Raw genomic sequence first — 18,957 nt, 5'->3', positions numbered from 1 at the left:
TTGTTTGTTTGTTTTACTTTAGTGTTAAAGATAGACAGTATATTTTCCCTGTTTAAAATACTTCAGGTGCCTTTCTGCAAAGAAAAAACAACACTAGAATAAACTTAAAGAAATTTCCATCTAGCTGGAACTTTTCTTCCAAAACCAGGAAGGACAGCCAGAGAAGTACTACTTCTGGTGTTACTGAACAATTGCATCAATTTTGAACATCATGCAGGAGAAATATTTTCAAATACCGTTTTGTGGAACAAGAAGTCTTAATGTACTTCCTATATAAAGTCTTCAGTTACAAAGTTTTCAACTTACACATACATAAGGTAGTTGAAGGAAATGAGCAATTATCTCCCATTAGCCTTTTCCTTCTTTTCTGTCATCTTTTCTTTGTTCCCAGAGGAAGGGGGATACTAATGAGTGGAAGTCTCATCCAGCAGACCTGTCTGTGCCACTCGTTCAGTCTAATGAACGGTGACCATCCTCAAAGTCACTGCCCAAGGGTAATACCTCCTGAAATGAAAATTACCATATGGAAGGCTCACACCACTATATAAATCTTTAATTTTCTTCTTTCCCAATTCTTGTATGTTTAAATGCATAATGCTATCCTTGTTTTCTGGTAAGATTATTTTTCATTTTTTAACCATTTTATTCTTTCTTTGTTCCTCCAGTATTAAAATCTAATGTTTACATCTGAAGGTGGTGTGTAAAGTATGATTAAGTCAGATGGTTTTACCCCTCTTAAAAATATAAAACTTAGTCTCAGGCAGAGCCAATCATCAACATAGTTTAAAAAAATGCTGTGAACATTGGTATCTATTATTTTTCAAGCTCCCATGTAGTATAACATAGCTTACTTCCAAGTAATCATTGTGTAATATAGTGGTTGACATTTGGGACTATTCTAATTAAGGTTGCATATCAGTTTTCATTATGATCCCTTGTTTTCACACAATCATAACTTGTCAAAATGTTAACCTTTGGTGGTAAAGTTTTCTGTGACAACTTCGTGTTCTCCTTAGAGGTAAATTTGGGGGAAAAGAGGAACAAAAAAGATTTTGAACTGTCCTTGTAGAAAATCCTTTTCTGGTTTGAGTTACAGGATCAGTTAAACTGCATAGCAAGGATATGAATAGTTACCGTCATTTCCAGGTGCTACAAAAACCCAGAATAAAAGCTAAAGACTAAGAAAAGAAAAAAAAAAAAAAATAAGGAAAAGCTAAAAGACTAAGGAATACATAACCACCTTTAATTTTTACTAGCCTCACTGATATTTTGCCTTGCAGTATCTCTGCATAACATGCCAAAGTCTTACTTTCGTCTTACTTTATTTGCATCTGTCTCTCTCAACATCATTAAACTATGTAACTATGTCAATTTTACTGATGAGGAAATGGTTGACAATCAGCTTAGAAAGGTGGAGAGGAGATAAAACAGTCAGGTATTGATTCACAATTCCAGTTGTGGATTCCACGATTCCAGTCCCGAATCTGGTACTGGGTTTGGGCTTTAAAAAAATAAAATTAAAAAAAAATCAGCTTTCCTAAAAGTGAGGCAATATAAAAGAACATTTACTATGATATTTTTCCCAGGAACGGTTTCTAAATGTTAATAACTACTGCACAGCTTTTCCCTGGATAGAAAATAGCATCTCCCTTACCATTACAGATACCCTGTATGCAAAGTTTTTATGGTGACCACTATATAAAGCTTGTGTATGTTCATATTTATAGTGTCGCTGGTATGACTTGACAATTTATTTTATCATATAAAGAAATCACATTTTAAGGCATAATATAAGGGAGTGCTTGGGCAGACAGTGAAGGATAAGCTTTCAAGCCTAACATTCATTTCCTGTGCTTGTTTTATCATCCCTTACATTACATTAGCACCATTTCTTTGCATAGAATTCATTTTAAGAAATAGTGATTGGTTCTTCCACTCAGCCCTCTGGGAAAGTGTTTTAATTATTTTCATGAGATATATGATAATAAACTGAACTACAGAAAAATTACAATTTTTGTTACATTCAGAAATTGTTCGCTAGTCTGCAAACTGTTACTACTGCAAACATCTTTCTTTATAAGATGTGAAATTCTACACAGGAATGATTAGCAAATAGAAATAAATCATAATGTAAAAAAAAATAAAAATGCAAGCCTTCCAAAAGATCATCTTTTTGGAGACCTCATTGTCTGCAGATGGTCCTGTGAGTCAGTGAGATGTCTTGCAGTTGGGAATGTTTCCACATCTGGATTCTTTTTACCAGTTGAGGTCTTTGATCTGAAAATGTTACAACTCTCCTATGCCCCATAATTTGTCTGGCAAGATGAGTTATTTACAAATGCAATTGCTCTTCTGACAACTCAGTTTTGAGTGTGTAAGTGCGGAGGTCCTGATCTGTAATCCACAAGGACCACTGGTAGTTTTTTATTGGTTTCAGTGGGCTTTGATTCAGGTATGTGGACTTTGAAGCACCCCAGATGGATTGGGGGGATGGGAAAGAATTTTTACAAATGATTGTAATTTAAAGATTTAGGATGCTGCGCATCTGAAATTATTTGACAGTGTTTCAAAGGCTTGTGAATTTAAATAAGTTTCTGATCTTTGTGTCTTTTCTTTTATTCCCCCAGTGGCAGATGAAAGCAAAGTTGGTTCATTGGCTGGATGCAAATCAGGTAAACTGTTCTTCTATTTTGGAGGAAGAGACAGCAACTTTAAAGTAGTATGGGCAGTAAATGAAATCAGCCTACAGAAACAGTGGGGACTAGCTTTGCAAATTAAGGTATTACTTCGTATGGCCTGACTTCAGCTTGTACAACGATTAATTAGGGATTGCAGTGTGCCAGGCAGTGTATGTAGATGAGTCATTTGCAGGAAGAACTATAACTATTTTTTCAGTAAAGGTGTCAGAAACAGAGGATAAAGGTTCAAATCAGGGCAAGTTCAACATGTCTTGTGGAGTGTGGAGACTTAAGCAATATAAATTTTGAAAAACATAAATATTACTTTTTCTTCTTGCTCTGAGTTTCACTTCTACTACCAGAAACATTGAAGATAATACAAAAAATATTCTACAATTTAAAAAGGTCATAGTTCCTTTCACTGTGTTTGTGTAGTAGATTATTTTAAAACTTTTTAGGCCGTCATAACAAAAAATGAGAAAAAAAAGGTTCATACTGCTGTCATTACTGTACCTGCACAAACCACACCATGGTGCTGTACAACTTGCAGTTCTTCTATTATAAAAATTTCAAGGAAACGTCATATAAGACTGCAGTTTTTCACAAGACACAGATAAGCTGACATGAGAAACCTTGAAAACTTTCTAGAAAACTCAAGTTATTCAGCGATCTCTTCTATTGTTAGAAAGCCCCGAAGTTTCTGGCTGCCCCTTTGCTGCATTATTGCATGTTGCCTTTTTCCACTCCTTTGATAGAACTAAAAAGCTGAATTCATGTGAAGGAAGGTCGAATATGAGATTCCTGGTTGTTTATCGTATTCCTTCTGTATGCAACTGTGTGTCCTCCTTTGGTTCTGTTATCTTGTAGTTCTCTGGTGTGGATTTTCCTTATCTGAGGACCTTTTCCTGAACTTAAAAATAGACAAATTCTTTCTACATTCTTTTGGCTTCTTTCCTTAGTCTGTGAACCTCTTGGCTTCCCTTTCTGAATAAAGGGGTAGTTCATATGCCTTGTAACTCCTGGGGGAAGAAACTTCTTTCAACTTTTTGTTTTGGGAATGTGAAAGCTTCAAAGAAATCATCTTGTCAACTAGGAGAAGCTAAGGGCGTTGCCCTTGGTTTTTTTCCTATGCAGAAAAAAGACTATAAACATGCAATATCATGCAGTTTTCCAAAGATCAGTGGAATTTACTGCTATCAAAGAATATTGGAAGGAAACCTGGTGAGATCACAGCTCTTTGGCAGTCAGTTGTTACAGATATGTTAAGCTTCATATCATTTTTAACAGCATTTGATCTTTCTTCTGCACATTTCTCCAGATCATTGAAAACACTGGCTTCCAAATTTTTCTATTTGAAGACACCTAATAATTTTATATGAAGATGTAGACCCATGCTTATTGACTTCTAGCTTGCTTGCATTACTTACTCCTCACGGACTTCTTGAATATAGCTAAAATCTTTTTTCAATAGGCTGAAATCAGTGATCACCTTAGCAATAGAGCCAAAGTATCCTACAGTTTGTGACTTTATTTTTTTATTATTCTTTATTATTATTCTCCTTTAGAATAAAAGGAGCTAGCTACTTCTGAGAAGGATAGAGTGTGAATGATTTTCTTGGTTCTGTCCACTTTAAATACTGTTCAAATACTGTTGAAAAGTGTGTGTTATGCCTCCCCTCTCCCCCATGTTCCATTTCCTATCCCTTCAAAATCCAAAATCAAGCTGTACTTTCAACTTTTTTGTCGTTTACCTGATCCCTTTTATATTGTACAGTTTTTGGAATTGTATATCCTACATGTATATGCATGTTGGTGGCATTTTATCACATTGCAGAACTACCGTTTTAATGTTTTTCATTCCTAACAATTTTCCTTGCCTTCCTGTAGGTACCTTTTTTTGTAAGAAAGCTCCAAGGGAGATATTGCAGTTTCTTGTGCTGGGAGCAAAACACTTTATTTCTCATTACATAAAGAAGAGTTTCCATCCCATTCTTGACTTAAGGAAATTAAACATATTTCTCTACAGAATTAATTATCACCTACTGACAATCAATGCAATTATCCCTTCTCTCCTTCGACATGACTTGTTCTATGAAATACACAGTTGAGTAATTCTCTCTAGGGAAATAACCTTTCTGTTCCTTCTGGGGCAGTGGCTCTTGAAGCATTTAGTCTCAGCTTTTGGTTATAGTTACTGCATTCCTTGCATATTACATGTTACTGAGCAGCAGCTCAGGAGTTGGTAGCACATATTAATTTCAAAAAGTGTTATCACAACTCTGCAGAAGACTGAGACATTAAAAGGATCTGTAGTTTAGTCCCATCTTTCTTTCTTTTTATATATTGCACCAACAAGCAGCAGTTCCATATTTTTTTCCCTTAAAAAATAGATCTGATTTTAGAAGCATGTCTGGAGACAGCCTGAACTTGTAAACATTTTCTTTGGGAAGATGGCTGGAGAACTGTTCTTGTATTTCACCTTCACAGAAAGAAGAAATGCAGTAGAAAAGAATCAGTGAATTCTGGTTCCCATAGCTGGCCTGTCCTTTCAGAGGATGAAGACTCCTGCAAAACTCACAGACGTTCTTAGTGTTGTAAACGCTTTCCATATTACTGTTGGCAAATGCACTGGAATGCTGTGTTGGTGTGGCTTACTTCCCCGTACTGGAAGAGACCAGAGTTCAATCAAAGTGTGTGTGGAAGGCATCCTGTCTTCCTGAATCCTGTAAGGAGGATTTTCTTTTCCCCCTTGTAATTTACCTGTGTGCTTAGCAATGGTGAATCTGCATTTCCTACACACAACTCCAGTAATGAGAATGAGAAGCAGGCAAGTGGTGCCTCTTTATTACAAAAGAGAAAACTTACGGAAATGAAAAATCAGTGAATATTAGTTATGTTTTTCATGAACTCTTAGCATTTTAGAAAAGCAATTACAGGACAGCTAGCGAAGGGCAGGATTGTTTTTATGTCACGTGTAACCTGATTTATATCAAATACTGAAAGAGAATACTGAATTCTTCACAGCTATTTTCTTTTCCAAAATTATTTTCTTGTTCTGAATTACTGCTTAGAACACTTTTAATATGTATTGACTGTCTGCTGAGGTCTCTGCTGACACAGCTCTTTCAGATGATGCAGTGCTGGAGAAAAGCTGATGAGTCTTTCTTTATGAGCTCTGACATATTAATTAGCAAAATGGGCAAAAAAGCTTTCCTATTTTTATTTTAATGTCACTAGACCATGCTTTTGGCTCAGATTATATTTGGAGACAGTTCTGAGACAAGATGAGTTGAAGATCTTATTTTCTTGCTGGCTGCTATGCAAGGAACGTGTCACTGGGCTACAGGTTGGTACAGGTATGACTGAATGATGTATGATAGCTCCGTCACCAAGCTGAGTCCTTGGCTACTTTGAATTAATGCTATATGGCAAGGAATAGGGTTAGGATCTGAGTTGGAAAAGGTCCAGTGGGGTATTTTGAAGCATGCATCTGGTCAAATTTTGCCCCTTGTAAATTTTGCTGCCACTGCAGTTACCCTGCTTGTGGTTCAGCCTGTAGGATCGGTGTTCTGGGAAGGAAGGTTTGAGGAGGTGGGTATGTAGCTTAATCCTGCAAGGTCAGGCCTTTGATGAGGGTTGAGTGCCGACTCTCTGGTAGGCTTCTCTGGTAGTCAGTCACTGGTGCTTCGTACAGTAACTGAGCTCTTGTTCAGACGGGATTCAGATTAGGACCGGAGTTTGCTTGGAATAAAGTAGGTTAAGCTCTTGGTGCATCTTTGCATCCTTTAATGACAGGATACATTCTGTACTAGATACATTTTACTGTAGTTTCATTAAGGCTAGGGTGACAATTAAGATGTCATGGTTTAGGACAGCAGTGGTAGAAAAGTTAGGGTTATTGCTAGATCTTATATGACCCACTGGGATTGGGTATGGAAAGTGCAATGGATTAAGTCCCATCCTTACCTTCAAGAAAGGCTCTTCTGACTGTTGCGAAAGCTGTGGTTGCATTGGTAAATTAAATAAATTTGTGACGCTGAGGTTATATCCATACAACTATAGAACTAAATCTTCCCTTTGACTTTAAGAGAGGATGATCCCCATCTGTGCTCTGAGCCTCCGTTGCAGGATGGCTCTGGGTTACCCCTGAAAACTGTGCCTGATATATTTGAACACCAGAACCATTTTTCAGAAGTGTTTGTGAGAGTAGAAGAGCTGTTATAAAACTTACATACTGTAGATTATTCCATTCTAGTAACCTTAGGTATGCCTTGTCACTGGTAAGTTTGCAAATATAAAAACAACAGGATTTTAAGAACTGGATTTATTTTTCACAGGGACAGGATAGGGTCTGATGCAATCAGGATCTAGCATGCTGGAGATTGTTCTGATAAATGTGTACGTGCTAAGCTAACCTTATTGCTGCAGTTTGAGTTCAGATTTAAAAAGGAAGGTAAAACTGGAGAAATTTTCTTTTTAAACCAGAAGGATCATGCGAAGTTTGAGCTAGTGGGACACAAACAAAATCCAGTGGTTTATGCATACTTACGTTGCACAAAATGATTTCTTTTAACTAAGGATTTTGTTTGGTGCTAGTAATGAGAACAGGAGGGACTACAGAAAGCTGAGTGGATGGGCATGGGCATGTTTGGATAGAATGAGACTAGTGCCACTGCATCAAGTTTGGTTTCTGTTTGGCTTTTGATTTCCAGGTAACACAATTATGTCAGAGTGTCTAAGGAAGTGGCATTCTGCTCTCCTCCTGAAAAATCTCATAATTTTATTAAATAAGCCTTCTCACAGCTCTCAATGTCATTACAGCTGAGCTTTCCAAAGGGGGCATTGGGTTTAATACAAAGTTCACAAGGATTTATATAGTAACTACATCAATCCCCACCAGTCAAAAAGACTTGTGCAAATGGCTTAGCTGCCTGGCATATGTAAGTGAAGTGCCTGTGCAGACATGGACCATGCCACTAACTGGAAGTTTGTGGCATATAGAATCTGACAATTGCCTTTGTATTTGTGAGAGGAGAAAAAGGCTGGCTTTAGTTCATTTTGTTTCTCTTTGATAATAAGAGTATGATATATAGCTATCTCAATCATTCTTACAAGTGTGAATGAGGAATAGCCTGCTTTGTGGACCACAGGATACCTTAGCAGGTACAGTAAACCTAACCCACAGGTGTTGGTTTGGGTACTGGAGGCAAGCAAACTCTGGCAGCTCCAGAAGCTGAACAAAGTGATTTTCCCATAATTCAACCAATGTGGAGCTCTGCACTATTTCAGCTTGACTGACACAAAACTAATGCAACTATCTTTCTGTGGTGGTTCAGTGCAGTGGGTTACCCATATCCCATGTTCCTCTAAGATTTGAATCTTTAAGGTATGCATTAAGATTGCTGATCTGTTGCTGGAAATATTTTTCAAAAGAATTTTATTCTTTTATTTTTTCTCTTCATAGATAATTATTTTAGCCTGTATCTGTTATTGGTAGTAATTATGATTATACTGCAAGCAAAGCATTCTTTTGGTCCGTGTATTTCCAAAGTAGTTGTTGGCATCTGAGAATCTGTATTCATGTCTGCAGCCAAGAAACAAAAAATAAGGTTCCTTTTCCCTGCACATCACTTGCAGAGTTAATGTTTTCTTCTGTACTTATAATTGGTAAGGTCTGAAGTCAAAGATGTTACAGAGAATCTATTAAGTAGTTGTGGGTTATAAGTATTTGTTAGAGTTAAAATGCTCAGCTTTTACTCAATTCTGCCTACTCATCTTTTTTGTCTTCTTTTCAAACACAGTGTGTCTAATGAAACCAGGAAGATAACATTAACGTACTTATTACTCTATGCCAAAATGGCTTTACTACCCTTTCTTTAGTGGACCTGATTTTATTTTTATATTTATGTATATAATGATTTCCGTGTTACAGATTGTTCTGATCTATGTTGGCTAGTGCTGGGAGTGCTGGTGACTCTTAAGAGATAGAATTTGAGAAAACTTTTTCATCTAGTGTATACAGTGTTAGGGATAAAGTATAAATGTTTAGTAGGAAAAATGTTCATTTGTCTGTTGGAACTTTGTGTAGTTTAACCTGTCAGAGATAAGAAAACATATTGAAATGAGATGAAAACAGCACTGGAATTCTTGTTGAGTTCTTATATTTTCTGATCTAGCAAGAGAAGCTCAAACTGGACACTCCAGATATCAGTCATTTTTAAGAGGCTATTAAAAAGGGGACTGATACAGCAATTTCTCTTTCTCCTATCAAATTGTATGCACTCCTGCTTGAGAAGCTGGATTTTTCATTGACCCAGGAAAAGGAAGGCTGAACACTTCAGTTCTTGTACTTCAAACAATTATTCCAAATTAACAGAATTTGTTGTATCATTGGATTTGAGTCAAGAGCAGTTTGTTATTTGGAACACTTTCCGAATGCCAGGCTGGCTGTCTTTGCAGTCCCTCTTGCCTGCCAGGCCTGTGCGGCTGATAAACAGCTCTAAAGGATAACCTAGTTAGATGGTTTTCTTCTGTGGAAGGAAACAAGCTATCACTTCTTCTCTGAGAGGAATTGTTTTGTGCCCCCAGTAACTCACCAGCTGTAAGTCTTCTTTTGATATTTTTTATTTGTTTTTGAAGACTTTATTAGCTGTGTGATGATGATTGTTGTGACCCCTTTTATGTTAGGTCCTGAGAAAGTCAACTGTTGATACAAAAAATACAAAAGTAAGAAAATCCCTCACTTGAGGGTGCAGTTTGATATTACAGCGTTAATCTAGAAGCTTGCTGATGTCCAAAGAGACTTATTTAGTCACCTTCCCACCTACCTTCAGCTGCCTGGTTCCCATTATTTCGTTTATTCTAGTCCTACAGCTTAGCTGTTGAGAGCATTAAACCAGGCAATAATTAACACAAGAAAGAAAAAGTGGGCTTACCTCCCTGAACCACTCTTCTGAGAGAGGCAAGCTGCCATGCCAGCAGAAGGGGAGCTCTGCAAATGGATGGACATGGGAACTGTGCCCTTCAGGGGCACCTGGCTAGTAGATCGCCTTATCTGCCACATTAAGCTATACCCTTAAAAAATTCAAATGCCGAATTTACAGGGATCTAAAAATAAATAAATAAAAACAGAGGTGGTATTTTTTTACTCACCATGGATACAATTGCTTTCTCAGTGGCAGGAACAGGGAATACAAAATGTCAATAAACCTCTGCAAAAGGAAGAGCATCCCTGCTGTCTCATCTTTGAATTGTAAGAATCAAATCATTTATTCTTTTCAATTTTATGAATTATCTTTGTGTTCTGTGACCGACTCTTAGTGTGCATTGTGTTAAGATACGGCGGAGTAGTGCCCGTTGATCTTTCTTTGAACTGCAGTCATTAAAGTGTATAGATTTGAGCTGCTGCCTGCAGCAACAAACTTACAGGAGAAACCTGTTTCCCCCAATCTGAGATTTAGGATCTAGAGCAGGGCTGAACATAGAACAACTGCAGCAAGGTTACAAAGCCAAGGGTGTGTTATTAGAGGTTTTATAACATAGCATAGTTGATTTAATGTTTTCCTGTCTCCAAATGAGGAGTCCCATGATACCTTTGTATTCATAAATGCCTGGCCATGTGTTCCTGCCCCTTTCCCCCCGGTGTGAGCATTATTCTTCTCGTAATTCCATGGTGAGCTGTTGTGGGGAGCTTACCTAGCAGAAGAAATAATTCTACAAAAAAAGAACAGTATTCTTCTGGTTTAGCCAAGGGAGCAAGGAAAAGGAAGTTCTGGAGAAGAGAGAGCGATTTCGTAGCTGACTGTTTTTGATCCTGGGATCAGCCTGAGCTGAAGGAAGTTGGCTGGGGTGGGAGGTGGTAGAGAGATGCATCTGAGGGAGAAAGCATGGATGAAAGAAGATTTGCAGTTCTTCAGAGATGTCTTTGTGCTGAAAGAAGAGAAGTGGGGGAGCAAGTTTAGTCTTCAAGACAAGAAATAGAGACTCAAACTGAAAGTGAGTTTTCTATATACTAAGAGAAATGTATTTAATGGCCAGCTAAACTTGGTTTTGTGTATTTTTGGCCATGTGTTGTTACTTGCTGGTTAAAGGGCTGTGGCCATTTTCTAGCTGTGTTCAGGCTGCTGTGCTCTGCATCTGGCCCTCCTCTGAGGAGTGAGAGGTGGTTGGGCTGTCCTGGGGAGCAGTTGAATCTGACAAGCAAGGAAAAGCCTTCCTAAGTGCCAGTCAGAGTAAGACGGCGGCTCTGACAGAACGAGGAAAGGTTTTCCTTTGGAACCATTGGGATTGGGTGTGGTGATCCAGGTGATCACAGAAAGCTGCTGGAGCAGAGAAAAAATGACACTGTAAAAGCATAGATTCAGTGGAATCCTTTATTTCACTGCCTCACCCAGCATCTGTACTACAGAAGTGGTGTAAAAAAAAAACAAAAACACAAAACGACGACAAAAAAAGCTAGGTTAAAGTCATTTCCATGTTCCCACTTTAAGGACAGAAGTGCGTATACATCTACCTAAAAGTCCTGAACAACTCAAGCTTCTCTGTGAAGGTAGCTTGTGCCCTGAAAACGTACCAAAGACAGGTATTTCAATTTGACCCCCAGGAAATGAAAATTCAGAGTTCCTGTGGTTAGGAACTACACAAAGCACTCCAGCAAATGCATAGCTAGGGAAATGCCAGCTAGAGCTGCAACATAAAGCATTAAACCAAGATACTGGAGAGCAATTTTGGGTGTCAGGAATGCCTCTTTCTTCCACATGGATAAACTTAGAGTGGAAAATCTGCATGGCAGTAATGATGGTCTTTTCTCAGAGGAAAATGCCTGGTCTGGCAGATACCCAAACTGCAATCTTTAAAAATAAAGAGGTGAAAGATTTAATTTATTTCCATCACATTGTAGCGGTATGAGAACTATGAATTAGCCAGTGTGAATTGTTGACATCTAGGGGTTGCAAAGTAAATAGCCTTTTTTCCTTGGGGAGTATTCCTCATCCCAGGGGCAGAGAAAGGGACAGAAACTTTGTATAATGCGACCTGGGAAATTTAATGCTCCGATGTTATAGTTGCTGTATGATACAGAAGAGGGGGAAGTGACTGTAGGAGGAAAAAAATCCAACACACAAAATTTTTTCCAGCCAAGGTGCTTGTGCATTTGCAGTAGTGCTACCTCCTTTTTTTTTTTTTTTCCCCTCTGCTTTCTGAAGTGATTCTGAACATACTGCTTTGTTAACTGTGGGTGTATTTTAACATTTACACTTCACAGTTGCTATTTCTTCTGCTGGTCCATATTTCTGAGCATTGTTCTGTGCAGAATTCAGTGAAGCAAGTCAAGAGATGATTAAAGAAATCCAACAACAATAAAAACAAAACAAAACAAAAAACGCAACAAGCAAACAAACAATGCTGTAGTCACATAAAATTAAATAGAGGTGCAGACTTCTAATAACTATAAGGAATGTGTCTATTTACTGTAAGGCCTGATAGTATTATCTTCCTGTGGTCTGTGTCAGCTTGCAGTGGCCTGAAGTGAAGGTATTCCTGCAGAAGTCTGTAGTTGCAAGCTGAAATACTCTGGCAAACAGTGTGGTGCTGGTATAATATATCAGAGATAGGCTGTTTGGGGCATTCATTCTCTTTCTGAAATCTGGCAATACTTTTCCCTATGACTGTTGGTGCTGAACCTGCCACATTTCGTGTATTAGCTGAAACTTTCTGCTTTAAGTTGTTTTCAACTGTCATATTTCAGGTTGTTTCTGATGTAAGGGTGGGAGAACTTGTAAATACAGTGGATGTGTCTATATGAGCAGTGCTATACCAGGCAGAAATAAAGCCTTCTCTGAAAGCTGAGGTAGTATAACTGTTAGGACAGTCTCACAGCATCACTATTCAGCAGAAGTGGTTATTAGAACTGGAGGTATTGGAGTCTGTGGATCCTGGAATATACTCAGGGCGATGATAAGGATTGTTACTAAATTTGAAGTGATTGCAGATGGCAGAATGTAAAACACGAAAGCTGGCGTTAATCCTAATCAAAGAGTAAGAAATGATAAGTTTGAGGAAATGTAAAGCATATGTAAATTTGGTGTGCTTTCTATTCAAACAGTGGAGATTTAAAGTAAAGCACAGCAGCCAGCAAAGCTTCATTATTTAAAATTGTGGGGACCTCTTGTACATTGGTCTTCAAATCAGACAACCTTTTTGGTGATGGCATCTGAAGAGACGGCCCATCAAAGTGGCTATATGACTGACATTTGGCTGGTTTCCTTCATGTAACTCTCCTTAGCCCTTAGAATAAAGCTGAAACCAGCAAGTGGATCCATCAGGTCTCCTCCATTGCTGGGATCCTGTAAGGCTCTTCAGTCGTCAGCCCTTTAGCAGCTGGCAGCAAGACTGCGTCCACTTCAGAAGGCAGAATGAGTTGCTTTAGATTACATCTCCTGTAACTGAGGAGGAAGTACAGAGGAAATGTAATGCGCCTGCGTCATGTTTACCACTCTCTGCAGTTATAACTTCCTGCCAGGCCTTTCTCTGGTTTTGTGTTCCTTCAAACACTGTCTGCACTTTTTTCAAGCTTTGTGGTGAAATGATCTGCAGATGTTTAGGAAAGACCTTCAGAGTACTAGGTACTGCGAAATTGGCTGTGATCAGTGTTGGCAGCTACTGTGGTTCTTTTAGTGGCTTGTTGTGACCAAAAAGACCAACAGACACTGACGAATCCCTCATTTTATTAATCCTTTCCCTCCAGGAGCTGGGCTTTTGCAGGGCATAATATTCAGTGCTGGCAGAGAGCATCCTGAAGTCATTGGTGCCAAGGAGTTAATGAATTTGGAAAACTTCCCAGATAATACATCTGGCCCTCTAACTTGCATTTTGGAGTATGAGATGTAGCAAGAAGAGCTGTGAATTAAATGAGCTGTTGGCTGAAGTGGGGTAGGGGACACTTTCTTGTATGGTTAAACTGGCCGACCACAAGTTGAAAATGACATACCCCACAAAAGATTGAACTGTTGTCTTAGTTGGGGGTTGTGGTGTTTGTTTTTATTTTGTAGTACCATGTATTTACCAGTTACCTTACCTTTTGAGGCTTGTATATAGACAGGGAAACATTTATAATTTTCCCCTTTTAGTGTTTTTTTTTTCAATTATTATTTTAATTTCAAACTTCTGTCATGTTGCCATATCAATAAGAGGGATTTTGAAAGTAGCTACCAGTAATTGATATTTCTAGTCCTGCTCGCTTCTGGAATAATATCTAGTATAGTGTTTACCTTCCATAGCATTTGAAATTAGGTTGTATTGTATAAAATGAATTGTTGATGCTATTTATTAATGTGCATCTTCATGTAATAAAAGCTGTGCACAGCAATATGGTTCGGAAATTAACTTTGAAGAAAAGAATTACATTGTTATTTGTATGTCTCATAAAATAGCATTATTTTTAGTGGGTCTTTCAGTACAGCAACGCTACTTAGCACTTCCCTGCACAGCACTCCAAAAGTACCCAGAATATCATTTCTGATTAAGTGCCCTACTGGAATTCTTTCTTCTGATATAATAGAAGAGTGGGAGAGTTTTTGCTGTATATATAGTGGCAGCCCAAATAGGAAGCGTTTCACAGAAGAGTAGAAAGCACTTCCTTGAGTTATCTTCAGCTACCAGCTGATGATGGCAATGGCACCATGCTGACCTTTGGAAATACACCACTGCTTACCCCCACCCTTTCTCCACCTGATGTCTCAATAGATGAAATTTCTCATCAGCCTTAATTTTGCCTGTTAAATATATCACTTGGTGTGGTAACTCATCCTTATATGTGTTTCACATTGAAATCTTCCTTGAACAAATATGATCACAGATGCAGTAGGCTTTCTTTCTTTCTAGTGGAATTACTTCAGTTGTCACAGCTTAGTGTCGTTTCATACATCTTACTGAGGAGCTGAGCTAGCTCAGAAATTTATTTTGTTGTGTCAAAGTAAGTGACCTTGTTTTTAAACTGTTCTTATTTCACTTCACTCATCATCAGTTATTTATTTTATCAATTTATGTGCTCATCCTTTTCCGTATTGCCACTGACTCCCTGTTTAGTGTCATCAGCAAAAATCGTAGAATTCAAATTGGGACAGAAGATTCAGGAGGTATCTAGACAAGTGTCCTACTCAAAACAGAGTTAGCTATGACCCAGGGTATTCTGGGCTTTCTCCAGAACAAGCCATTAATACATCATCAGCTCGTTGTTGGTCTAGTTATTATTTGGTGAGGGAATCACTAACTTGTGCTTGCACTTCTATTAGGGCTGTTTTTTCTCACCCAATTCTTGGCATTTATTATTACTTGTGGTGGTGTAACTTCCAATCATTTTTACCTGCAGGTAATAAGTACAATGATCGGTATCCCAACCTTATGAGTGCATAGAAGATCACTACTGATAGAAGTCCAAACTTATTTATGGTTGGTGCTCTTTTTAAGAAACTTAAAAGCTGATTTCTTTCCCTATAGGTTGGCACCTGTACCGAGGTTATTCTACATCTGCTTCCCACCCTTTCAGTTTTCATCTTGTGCTAGTTTTCACGTCTCTAGTTCTTCCTTCCTCTTCAAACTTGTTCTTATGTCTAGAGAAACCTATGTAGATCGGGTATCTGTCTGGGAGCAAATCTGTGACCTGAAAGCTTCATCTCCAGCTATCCAAGGACACCAGCAGACTTAGCACAGTTATATTTACATTTGTTTGAGTTCTTCTGGTTATGCTGGTACTAGTTTGCCTAGATTCTTCTGCCTACTGTTCTGCTTGTGGTTCCCCTTATGCCCCATGGCCAAGAGAGCTGGCAAGTCATAGTCAGTTCCTGGGGACAGCTGCTTGCACAGTGTGTTTAAGTATTAGTTGTTTGTTTGGGAGACCATCTCTCTCTGTCTCTCTCTCTCCTGTTGTCTTGTTGCTCACTTGGTAAGTTGACAGACTGAAAGGAGTAGGACGGAAACATTCTGTTTAAGTGTGAATAGTGGGCTTGGAGCAAAGCAGAGAATTCATGGGAGAGAAGCAGATGCTAATTGCCCAAGTTCAGAATAATAGTTCAGAATAATAACTTCCAGCATCAGGACCCTGACTCTTCACCACTGAGAGTGTACACAGCGTTCAGTTCCTTTCCAGTGCTGCAGTCAGGACCTGGAAAATGTGGGGGGAACTGACAGCTAGAATTTGGTGCTAGAAGCTTACATCCATCATTGAAGGCTGATTGTATTTGCAAAGACCACAAACAGAAGCCTCAGTTAACTTGCTGTCAAGTTGTTAAAACTGAGACAGTTTTCAAGCCTTTCTGTGCTGTGGGAGTGGTGCAGTGGGACCAGAACAGAGGATCTATCATTGATTTTTTTTTTTTTTTTTTTTTTTTGGTGCAATTACAATTTTTCCTCCTATCTGCAGTTGGCATAAATTCCTGTATTCAAAAAAGGGCTGGGGTTTCTTTTGGTTGCCAGTTGAAGTACTGCTGTTGACAAACAGAAATGTTATAAAAGAGAAATCCAATATAGTGCGGTTATTCAGATGCCTTTGTTCTTATTGTTTCATAATCTGCCCAGATGCTTACTTCTGGGAGGAGGGGAAAAAAAGACAAAATTGTTTGATAGAAGTTTCCAGAGTTTAACAAATGTACCCAGCAGTTTTAATTTTAAAGTACAAAAAAGAATGAGCATTACCTTCAGGACTAAATTGTCAGCGTAAATAGCTTAGTACTTATTACTGAAATATACATCACAAAACAGCTACAAATGATAGTTCACAATCCAAGTTTATAATAAGAGGCCAAATACACAAACAAAAAATCCAAGAAAATTATTTCTTCCAGTTATTCTTTTTCTGCTGACCTGTAGGAAAAATAGGTAAATGATCAGGAAAAACAATTTTGTTCTCCTACTACTCATGGTTTGCTTTTTCTTTTCCCTTTTCATATATAAAGGATTGGTGCAGTGTGCATTTGGCACTATGTTGTCACCTGTTAACTGTCATGCGTGACACATCCTATCACAGATTCTGCAATACCATGAGCCATTTCCATTCAAGTGTCATTTGAGGTGGGGGATTTGTCTTCCTTTTTTTTTTTTTTTCTTTTTTTTCTTTTTTCTCCTAAAATAACTTTGATATTTGTTTTTGTTTATGAGAGGAAGAAGTAAGAACATACGGCAAGGGCTGGGAAGAAAGCAAGCTAGTGGGGTGCCAGGGGCTAGAAGAAGATGCTGAGGGTGGGAACACAGGGAGGTTGGGCACATGGCAGGTGAGAAGGTGCAGTGTGGGAAAGGGTGGCATAAGCAAGGGAGGAGGAGGCTAAGGTTGTGCTGATCCTGGATGACCCTGCATCCAGAAACCAAATGGGAGAGAATAGGGTGGCAGCCAGCTAAACAAATTTCCACTTTTCTTAAATAAATTATATATATATAACATATTTTTTATTTTTTTTTTTTGAAAGATCATCTAGTCCAGTCCACCTGCCAGAACAGGAACACCTAAATCATGTCACACAGTAACGTGTCCAGGCAGGTTTTGAAAGTCTCTAGACAAGGAGATTCCACAACCCCTCTGGGCAGCCTGTTCCAGTGCTCTGTCACCCTCACTGTAATATATATATTTAAAAATTCACCAACTATGTTTAAATAGCATATGTGTTTGAAAGTGAAGGGTGTCTGAAGTAGGAAATGCTAGCTGTCAGGATATGTTAGCAAGGACCGTCTGGCCCTTTTTAGTCTATGCTGATGCTGTGAGACTGTATAATCAAAACCTTATTTGTCCACAAAAACTTTTACTTCTAGAGCACAAGGTGGACCTGCTCAAGTGTAAAGAAGGCTGTTTTGTGTAAAGCTCAACCCTCACCTCATTTACTATTGAAGCTAAGTGTATGGCTGGTTGGTATATCATGGCTGCAGGATATGATGATGATAATGTAGAGGATTCTGGGGGGGGGGGGGGGAAGAAAACAAAAAACAAAACAAAGTTTCTGTTTTCTATTCATTAAGTACAACTTGAAATATTTTCTGGCCATACCTATATCTCAGAATTGCTGTGGGGAGAAGTCCTTAAACCAAACTGCCAAGATATGGCATGCTCTTCACTTCGTTGGTGCCTGACCTGCCTGTGTGCTGATTTGCAGAAAGGCCACATCTTTTTCAGGCTGCAGCCAAAGTCAGCGGTAATAGTGCTCCGAACCCACGAAATACTAGATGCTAAGCACCAGACGAGTGCGTGGAGAGCAAGGAGAACCAGGTCTCAAGCATCTTAAAATGGGAACCTGAATTAATCTTCATCCCTTTGTTTCAGTTCATTGTCCCCGAGACAGACAGTACTCATATGTCATAAAATAACATTATAGAAATAAATTAATTAGTGTTTTGTCTCAAAAAAAGGCACCAAAGCAAAGCACCCTACAGCTGTATAAGGTGTTTCAGGGAAAGATACATGAAGAACTGCTAGACACTCTTGTCAGAGCAGATATTAAAGTGAGTCGAATAAGAAAGGGGGGAAATTGTTGTACATGTGGAAGAAAATGTTAGCAGATCTTTCCTGAAAGAAGGAAGCTGGAGGTCTGTAAATAAAATCATCATCATGTATTTGGTCATAAAAGGAAAGTGTTACACTGCGTGCATAGAGAAAGAAGTTAACAATGGACACTTCTGCTGTGGTATTCTGCAAGCCCAAGCATTTTACTTTGCAGTGCTAATAGTATTCTCTTAAGGTCTTTTTTCTTTGTATATAATTTTAATACATAGTCTGTTGCTGTAACCACTTGAATTAAAATTTCATGAGCCATTTCAGAAAATCAGACATGGAAACGCAAATAAATTATGCATTTTATTTAGTATGTAGTAGATACAGTATTACTGTATGAGTAAACAAATAAAAATGTGTCTTTATTAATATGGCACACTCTGTGCAGAAAGATCCTGCTGCACTCTATAAACCACATATGGTTTAAAGAATCATTTTGACATTAAGTAGCTAATTCTGTGCCTAAACCTCTTGATTTGGAACAATATGGAGTGGTAGTATAAAAAGATTAAGAATCTTAGCTAATGTAAATAAACTGGAGGTCACGAAATACAAGGCACAAGATTGAAGATGAAACCCTAAAGCATGTCACTTTCAGAGGACAAGTACTTAATATCTTATAAAATCTGATCCCTACTTAAATTACCTGCTTTGTCGGGTTTGCTTTTTCTTTTTCTACCCTTCTTCCCCTCATGGAAGAGCCCATAAGTCATCTTTTAAAATTCTGACCTGAGCACTCAGCAGTCAGCA

The 18,957-nt window shown here is 38.4% G+C and overlaps 1 protein-coding gene across 3 annotated transcripts in view; it reads left to right on the top strand.

Moving 5' to 3' along the window:
- Positions 1-18,957, top strand: part of PARD3B (par-3 family cell polarity regulator beta) — a 401,316-nt gene that overhangs the window by 226,899 nt on the left and 155,460 nt on the right. For 2 of the 3 annotated variants that reach the window (XM_082763760.1, XM_082763758.1), the window contains exon 16: positions 2,628-2,672. The exons of the other annotated variant lie outside the window; for it this stretch is intronic. In XM_082763760.1, coding sequence (XP_082619886.1) covers positions 2,628-2,672 — 45 coding nt within the window. The remainder of the gene's footprint in view (positions 1-2,627; positions 2,673-18,957) is intronic. 3 annotated transcript variants of the gene reach the window in all.

Source organism: Aythya marila (genome assembly GCF_965140915.1).
Source record: "Aythya marila genome assembly, chromosome: 6".
In the NCBI taxonomy this organism is placed as follows: domain Eukaryota; kingdom Metazoa; phylum Chordata; class Aves; order Anseriformes; family Anatidae; genus Aythya; species Aythya marila.
The sequence above is the reverse complement of the archived record's forward strand: the minus strand, read 5'-3'. Positions and strand labels throughout refer to the sequence as shown.